Source organism: Oncorhynchus nerka, linkage group LG5, assembly GCF_034236695.1.
Source record: "Oncorhynchus nerka isolate Pitt River linkage group LG5, Oner_Uvic_2.0, whole genome shotgun sequence".
NCBI lineage: Eukaryota > Metazoa > Chordata > Actinopteri > Salmoniformes > Salmonidae > Oncorhynchus > Oncorhynchus nerka.
In genome coordinates, this window is record NC_088400.1 from 64,456,760 (window position 1) to 64,465,784 (window position 9,025).

At 50.5% G+C, this 9,025-nt stretch overlaps 1 protein-coding gene across 2 annotated transcripts in view; it reads left to right on the plus strand.

Moving 5' to 3' along the window:
• The window catches only part of LOC115125938 (eukaryotic translation initiation factor 5B-like), a 37,049-nt gene extending 28,905 nt beyond the window's left edge, over positions 1-8,144 (plus strand). For both annotated transcript variants that reach the window (XM_065018901.1, XM_065018902.1), the window contains 7 exons: positions 419-550; positions 1,182-1,313; positions 1,415-1,491; positions 1,621-1,785; positions 6,256-6,394; positions 6,509-6,670; positions 6,906-8,144. In XM_065018901.1, the coding sequence (XP_064874973.1) occupies positions 419-550; positions 1,182-1,313; positions 1,415-1,491; positions 1,621-1,785; positions 6,256-6,394; positions 6,509-6,670; positions 6,906-7,013 (915 nt within the window). In that variant the 3' untranslated portion in view covers positions 7,014-8,144. The remainder of the gene's footprint in view (positions 1-418; positions 551-1,181; positions 1,314-1,414; positions 1,492-1,620; positions 1,786-6,255; positions 6,395-6,508; positions 6,671-6,905) is intronic.
• The last annotated feature ends 881 nt before the right edge of the window (positions 8,145-9,025 follow it).

A 9,025-nucleotide genomic window follows, 5' to 3' on the forward strand; every position in this document is an offset into this window, starting at 1 on the left:
GTATTAATTAATGAATGATCTGACCCCCTGTCCTCTTTAGAACCAGTAGGTAGTATTAATGAATGATCTGACCCCCTGTCATCTTTAGAACCAGTAGGTAGTAGTATTAATGAATGATCTGACCCCTGTCCTCTTTAGAACCAGTAGGTAGTATTAATGAATGATCTGACCCCCTGTCCTTTTTAGAACCAGCAGGTAGTATTAATGAATGATCTGACCCCCTGTCCTCTTCAGAACCAGTAGGTATAATGAATGATCTGATCCCCTGTCCTCTTTACAACCAGTAGGTAGTATTAATGAATGCTCTAACCCCCTGTCCTCTTCAGAACCAGTAGGTATAATGAATGATCTGACCCCCTGTCCTCTTTAGAACCAGTAGGTAGTATTAATGAATGATCTGACCCCCTGTCCTCTTTAGAACCAGTATGAGAAGCATAAGGAGGTGTGTACGGCCCAGGGAGTGAAGATCCTGGGGAAAGACCTGGAAAAGACCCTGGCAGGGCTCCCCCTGCTGGTGGCCCACAAGGAGGACGAGGTGGCTGTGCTCAGGGTGAGACTGGCACATTTAAGCAATAAGGCCTGGGGGGTGTGGTATATGACAAATGTACCACGGCTAAGGGCTGTTCTTAAGCACGACGCAACGCAGAGTGCCTGGATATAGCCCTTAGCTGTGGTATATTGCTTATTGCTATTATAAACTGGTTACCAACGTAATTAGAACAGTAAAAATAAATGTTTTGTCATACCCTGGGTATATGGTCTGATATATCACAGTTTTCGGCCAATCACCGTTCAGGGCTCGAACCACCCAGTTTATGTACTGTGTATCAGAGGTTCTTAAAAATGTTCAGCTCCAGACCCAAATGAGAAATTGACCCTGTGACCCAAATCATCCTCCAACCACCCAAATTAAGAAGAAATGGTGTGGGATTATAGATGTATTCTCGTTATTCGCAACCCACTTGGAACCCGACCCATAGTTGAAGAAACCCTTCTGTGTATGAAAACAGGGCTGTGTCTCAATAGTGTTAGACTGGATCCCTCTGCCACCTACTGTCAATAGTTATGAATGGCTTCCTCTCCTTGTCTTTTTTTCCATCTCTTGAGTTAGTTACTAGTACACACACAAACACACACACACACACACTATTGAGATCTTCTGCATTATGATCCCCCTGCAGGATGAGCTGGTGCGGGAGCTGAAACAGACTCTGAACTCCATCAAGCTGGAGGAGAAGGGTGTGTACGTCCAGGCCTCCACTCTCGGATCCCTGGAAGCCTTGCTCGAGTTCCTACGAGTGTCCAAAGTGCCTGTGAGTATCACCCACATACACACACACACACCGTATCAAACTACAATATAGTATTGAGAAACTGTGCTGTAATGTTCATGTTTTTCCGTCTCCTCCAACAGTACGCTGGCATCAACATCGGTCCAGTCCACAAGAAAGACGTGATGAAAGCTTCAGCTATGCTGGAGCATGACCCACAGTGTGTGACCTCTTCTGTCTTCTCTCCTTTCTATACCCTGTCATACATTTGTTTGATAGGTTAATTACGCTGAGACAGTAACCAATCTGTGTAAACTGGACAATAAAAATCCACGCTGTCCTGTTCTAGGTATGCAACGATCCTGGCGTTTGATGTGAAGGTGGAGAGGGACTCTCAGGAGATGGCTGATAGTCTTGGGGTCAGGGTGTTCAGCGCTGAGATCATCTACCACCTGTTTGATGCCTTCACTAAGTACAGAGAGGACTACAAGAAGGCCAAGCAGGACGAGTTCAAGTATGTGAACACACACACACGATACGTGATACCAACCATAACTTTGTTTTGCTGTCATAGGCCTTAGCACAAGTGATCCACACTCAGCCCATTGGAAGGCTACACCTGTCCTACCTAGGTTAGGTTTCCAAACAGGACAGTAGGCATGGGGTATGCCTAGGCTAGGTTTCCAGACAGGACAGTAGGCATACCTGGGCTAGGTTTCCAGACAGGACAGTAGGCATGGGGTATGCCTGGGCTAGGTTTCCAGACAGTACAGTAGGCATGGGGTATGCCTGGGCTAGGTTTCCAGACAGTACAGTAGGCATGGGGTATGCCTGGGCTAGGTTTCCAGACAGGACAGTAGGCATGGGGTATGCCTAGGCTAGGTTTCCAGACAGGACAGTAGGCATACCTGGGCTAGGTTTCCAGACAGTACAGTAGGCATGGGGTATGCCTGGGCTAGGTTTCCAGACAGGACAGTAGGCATACCTGGGCTAGGTTTCCAGACAGGACCTTAGGCATGGGGTATGCCTGGGCTAGGTTTCCAGACAGTACAGTAGGCATGGGGTATGCCTGGGCTAGGTTTCCAGACAGTACAGTAGGCATGGGGTATGCCTGGGCTAGGTTTCCAGACAGGACAGTAGGCATGGGGTATGCCTAGGCTAGGTTTCCAGACAGGACAGTAGGCATACCTGAGCTAGGTTTCCAGACAGTACAGTAGGCATGGGGTATGCCTGGGCTAGGTTTCCAGACAGGACAGTAGGCATACCTGGGCTAGGTTTCCAGACAGGACAGTAGGCATGGGGTATGCCTGGGCTAGGTTTCCAGACAGTACAGTAGGCATGGGGTATGCCTAGGCTAGGTTTCCAGACAGGACTGTAGGTGTGGGTTATGCCTGGGCTAGGTTTCCAGACAGTACAGTAGGCATGGGGTATGCCTGGGCTAGGTTTCCAGACAGTACAGTAGGCATGGGGTATGCCTGGGCTAGGTTTCCAGACAGTACAGTAGGCATGGGGTATGCCTAGGCTAGGTTTCCAGACAGGACAGTAGGCATACCTGGGCTAGGTTTCCAGACAGGACAGTAGGCATGGGGTATGCCTGGGCTAGGTTTCCAGACAGGGCGGTAGGTGTGGGGTATGCCTGGGCTAGGTTTCCAGACAGTACAGTAGGCATGGGGTATGCCTAGGCTAGGTTTCCAGACAGTACAATAGGCATGGGGTATGCCTAGGCTAGGTTTCCAGACAGGACAGTAGGCATGGGGTATGCCTGGGCTAGGTTTCCAGACAGGGCGGTAGGTGTGGGGTATGCCTGGGCTAGGTTTCCAGACAGGACAGTAGGTGTGGGTTATGCCTGGGTTAGGTTTCCAGACAGGACAGTAGGTGTGGGGTATGCCTGGGCTAGGTTTCCAGACAGGACAGTAGGCGTGGGTAATTCCTGGGCTAGGTTTCCAGACAGGGCGGTAGGTGTGGGGTATGCCTGGGCTAGGTTTCCAGACAGGACAGTAGGTGTGGGTTATGCCTGGGCTAGGTTTCCAGACAGGACAGTAGGCGTGGGGTATGTCTGGGCTAGGTTTCCAGACAGTACAGTAGGTGTGGGTTATGCCTGGGCTAGGTTTCCAGACAGGACAGTAGGTGTGGGTTATGCCTGGGCTAGGTTTCCAGACAGGACAGTTGGCGTGGGGTATGCCTGGGCTAGGTTTCCAGACAGGACAGTTGGGTGGGGTATGCCTGGGCTAGGTTTCCAGACAGGGCGGTAGGTGTGGGGTATGTCTGGGCTAGGTTTCCAGACAGGACAGTTGGCGTGGGGTATGTCTGGGCTAGGTTTCCAGACAGGGCTGTAGGTGTGGGGTATGTCTGGGCTAGGTTTCTAGACAGGACAGTAGGCGTGGGTTATTCCTGGGCTAGGTTTCCAGACAGGACAGTAGGTGTGGGGTATGCCTGGGCTAGGTTTCCAGACAGGACAGTAGGCGTGGGTTATGCCTGGGCTAGGTTTCCAGACAGGACAGTTGGCGTGGGGTATGTCTGGGCTAGGTTTCCAGACAGGACAGTTGGCGTGGGGTATGCCTGGGCTAGGTTTCCAGACAGGACAGTTGGCGTGGGGTATGTCTGGGCTAGGTTTCCAGACAGGACAGTTGGCGTGGGGTATGCCTGGGCTAGGTTTCCAGACAGGACAGTTGGCGTGGGGTATGTCTGGGCTAGGTTTCCAGACAGCGCGGTAGGTGTGGGGTATGTCTGGGCTAGGTTTCCAGACAGGACAGTTGGCGTGGGGTATGTCTGGGCTAGGTTTCCAGACAGGGCTGTAGGTGTGGGGTATGTCTGGGCTAGGTTTCTAGACAGGACAGTAGGCGTGGGTTATTCCTGGGCTAGGTTTCCAGATAGGACAGTAGGTGTGGGGTATGCCTGGGCTAGGTTTCCAGACAGGACAGTAGGCGTGGGTTATGCCTGGGCTAGGTTTCCAGACAGGACAGTAGGCGTGGGTTATGCCTGGGCTAGGTTTCCAGACAGGACAGTAGGCGTGGGTTATGCCTGGGCTAGGTTTCCAGACAGTACAGTAGGTGTGGGGTATGCCTGGGCTAGGTTTCTAGACAGGACAGTTGGCGTGGGGTATGTCTGGGCTAGGTTTCCAGACAGGGCTGTAGGTGTGGGGTATGTCTGGGCTAGGTTTCTAGACAGGACAGTAGGCGTGGGTTATTCCTGGGCTAGGTTTCCAGACAGGACAGTAGGCGTGGGTTATGCCTGGGCTAGGTTTTCAGACAGGACAGTAGGCGTGGGTTATGCCTGGGCTAGGTTTCCAGACAGGACAGTAGGCGTGGGTTATGCCTGGGCTAGGTTTCTAGACAGGACAGTTGGTGTGGGGTATGCCTGGGCTAGGTTTCTAGACAGGACAGTAGGTGTGGGTTATGTCTGGGCTAGGTTTCCAGACAGGACAGTAGGCGTGGGTTATGCCTGGGCTAGGTTTCTAGACAGGACAGTTGGTGTGGGGTATGCCTGAGCTAGGTTTCTAGACAGGACAGTAGGCGTGGGTTATGCCTGGGCTAGGTTTCTAGACAGGACAGTAGGCGTGGGTTATTCCTGGGCTAGGTTTCCAGACAGGACAGTAGGTGTGGGGTATGCCTGGGCTAGGTTTCCAGACAGGACAGTAGGCGTGGGTTATGCCTGGGCTAGGTTTCCAGACAGGACAGTAGGCGTGGGTTATGCCTGGGCTAGGTTTCCAGACAGGACAGTAGGCGTGGGTTATGCCTGGGCTAGGTTTCCAGACAGGACAGTAGGCATGGGTTATGCCTGGGCTAGGTTTCCAGACAGGACAGTAGGCGTGGGTTATGCCTGGGCTAGGTTTCCAGACAGGACAGTAGGCGTGGGTTATGCCTGGGCTAGGTTTCTAGACAGGACAGTTGGTGTGGGGTATGCCTGGGCTAGGTTTCTAGACAGGACAGTAGGTGTGGGTTATGTCTGGGCTAGGTTTCCAGACAGGACAGTAGGCGTGGGTTATGTCTGGGCTAGGTTTCCAGACAGGGCGGTAGGTGTGGGGTATGTCTGGGCTAGGTTTCCAGACAGGACAGTTGGCGTGGGGTATGTCTGGGCTAGGTTTCCAGACAGGGCTGTAGGTGTGGGGTATGTCTGGGCTAGGTTTCTAGACAGGACAGTAGGCGTGGGTTATTCCTGGGCTAGGTTTCCAGACAGGACAGTAGGTGTGGGGTATGCCTGGGCTAGGTTTCCAGACAGGACAGTAGGCGTGGGTTATGCCTGGGCTAGGTTTCCAGACAGGACAGTAGGCGTGGGTTATGCCTGGGCTAGGTTTCCAGACAGGACAGTAGGCGTGGGTTATGCCTGGGCTAGGTTTCTAGACAGGACAGTTGGTGTGGGGTATGCCTGGGCTAGGTTTCTAGACAGGACAGTAGGTGTGGGTTATGTCTGGGCTAGGTTTCCAGACAGGACAGTAGGCGTGGGTTATGCCTGGGCTAGGTTTCCAGACAGGACAGTAGGCGTGGGTTATGCCTGGGCTAGGTTTCCAGACAGGACAGTAGGCGTGGGTTATGCCTGGGCTAGGTTTCCAGACAGGACAGTAGGCGTGGGTTATGTCTGGGCCAGGTTTCTAGACAGGACAGTTGGTGTGGGGTATGCCTGGGCTAGGTTTCTAGACAGGACAGTAGGTGTGGGTTATGTCTGGGCTAGGTTTCCAGACAGGACAGTAGGCGTGGGTTATGCCTGGGCTAGGTTTCCAGACAGGACAGTAGGCGTGGGTTATGCCTGGGCTAGGTTTCTAGACAGGACAGTTGGTGTGGGGTATGCCTGGGCTAGGTTTCCAGACAGGACAGTAGGCGTGGGTTATGCCTGGGCTAGGTTTCTAGACAGGACAGTTGGTGTGGGGTATGCCTGGGCTAGGTTTCTAGACAGGACAGTAGGCGTGGGTTATGCCTGGGCTAGGTTTCTAGACAAGACAGTAGGTTTGTGGTGTACTAACAGTCGTTTTCTCTGTCATTCTCCACAGACACATTGCTGTGTTCCCCACTAAGCTGAAGATCCTGCCTCAGTTCATCTTCAACTCTAGAGACCCCATAGTCATGGGAGTCAACGTGGAGGCTGGGGTCCTCAGACAGGGAACCCCACTCTGTGTGCCCAGCAAGGGGGTGAGTGTGTGTGTATATGTAGAGTGCAGTGTGTGTTTGTGGGACCTGTTTCTATCTTTGTAGGACGTAGGAACAGGTGTAATAATATTATCTGACTGACTTCCTCCCTGTCAGTTTGTGGACATTGGCATCGTGACCAGCATTGAGATCAACCACAAGATGGTGGACAGTGCCAAGAAGGGCCAGGAGATCTGTATAAAGATCGAACCGATCCCCGGAGAGGCACCCAAGATGTTCGGCCGACACTTTGAGGCCACCGACATCCTCGTCAGCAAGGTACAGTCACAGAGAGGAGAAAGGCAACACTTTGCTTTTCAATGATCAAATTACCGTGTGGTGGGTTTTCAGGTCAATATAGTGTATCAGATGTTGTAAGTACTGACTGTTACATTGTACCTACAGCAGGTACCCAAACTCTTAACAACACTGGGTTCTGTACTAGAAGTAGTGGACCATAATGAGAATGGGGAGACTTCAGAGTTCTGAATGTGGTCTTTTGTTTGTTCTCCAGATCACCAGAGCATCCATCGATGCCCTGAAGAACTGGTTCCGAGACGAGATGGGCAAATCTGACTGGCAGCTCATCATGGAGCTCAAGAAGACTTTTGAAATCATCTGAACGGAGGAACGGGCACACACCTTCATGTCTTCAGGCGGCCGCAGCACACCTACACACAAACACACACACCACTGATCATGTGACACCTGATCAAAGACACACACACACACTTGTTCATCACACCCACATATGCATACATCCATAAATGGTGGGAGCAGTGCAGTGTCCCACTTTCCCCCTCTCCCCCATCCCCTCCCCCCTGGTGGGTGGGGGAGTGTATTTTTAGAGGGGAAACAGTGTTTTTCTGTGAGAAACCAAACTATTTCCTGCTGTTGTTAACAGTGACAGTTTAGACAGCATCAACACACACTATTCCAACGTGCCTGTTGTTTGGAATCATCTTGAGTTTTGTTTTTCATTTTGCCGCTCTGTCTCGCTCTCTCACCCTCCACATCCGTCTGCTGCTGGAGTCCTGCCCTCTGTAATCACTCTGGTGTTCAGGCTGGGGTGAGACTGGAGAGGGGCGAGTGGGAGTGAAGAAAGCTGGGTCAGGCGTCACCGGAACCACAGATCTACAGAATTCAGCAAACTGGGTTTGACAAGTTTGCGTGGGTGCCATGTTGGCACCGGAAGTCGCAAGGAGAATGACATTCCACCGAGAATGCAAATGAGAACCTTATTGTTATGACACGTTGGTTGCCAACGTGGAGGCTAGTTTGCTGAACTCTTTATATCTATCACGGATCAAGGGGAGCTGTGCGCCAAAGGCCTGAATTAGAAGAGGGGAGAGGGGAGGCATTCTTACCAGAAGTTTTAGACGTCTGAATAATACGACCTTGTCAGTGTTTTCTCTTTTCTTGAATGCAGTTATTTTATGGTCCTTTTAAAAAGCCCCTCCCTCTCTGACATCACCACCACCCATCACCAGCCCCCCCTGTCAGCGCAGTTCGACTGGTGCCTACAGACTTTTTTTTTTACCGTGAATGAACTAGGTGACAAAATAGGCGGTCCCTCTCCTCTCTACTTGAGTTCAAAATGTAAAAGATAATAAAACATCTACATCAATAAAGACATATTTATAGAAGTTGCAAACTCTGCCCCCTCTGCCTTGTTGTATATTTTGGATAATGGTATGAATGGAATATGCATTGAATTCAATTCTATAAAAAATAAATATGAAGTGCTACTTTCCCTGGTTTCATATGCTGTTATTAGTGAGGTCGAGTTTCCCTGGTTTCATATGCTGTTATTAGTGAGGTCGAGTTCCCCTGGTTTCATATGCTGTTATTAGTGAGGTCGAGTTCCCCTGGTTTCATATGCTGTTATTAGTGAGGTTGAGTTTCCCTGGTTTCATATGCTGTTATTAGTGAGGTCGAGTTCCCCTGGTTTCATATGCTGTTATTAGTGAGTTCGAGTTCCCCTGGTTTCCAATGCTGTTATTAGTGAGGTCGAGTTCCCCTGGTTTCATATGCTGTTATTAGTGAGGTCGAGTTCCCCTGGTTTCATATGCTGTTATTAGTGAAGTCGAGTTCCCCTGGTTTCATATGCTGTTATTAGTGAGGTCGAGTTCCCCTGGTTTCATATGCTGTTATTAGTGAGGTCGAGTTCCCTGGTTTCATATGCTGTTATTGCTGTTAGTGAGGTCGAGTTCCCTGGTTTCATATGCTGTTATTAGTGAGGTCGAGTTCCCTGGTTTCATATGCTGTTATTAGTGAGGTCGAGTTCCCCTGGTTTCATATGCTGTTATTAGTGAGGTCGAGTTCCCTGGTTTCATATGCTGTTATTAGTGAGGCTCGAGTTCCCTGGTTTCATATGCTGTTATTAGTGAGGTCGAGTTCCCCTGGTTTCATATGCTGTTATTAGTGAGGTCGAGTTTCCCTGGTTTCATATGCTGTTATTAGTGAAGTCGAGTTCCCCTGGTTTCATATGCTGTTATTAGTGAGGTCGAGTTCCCCTGGTTTCATATGCTGTTATTAGTGAGGTCGAGTTCCCCTGGTTTCATATGCTGTTATTAGTGAGGTCGAGTTCCCCTGGTTTCATATGCTGTTATTAGTGAGGTCGAGTTCCCCTGG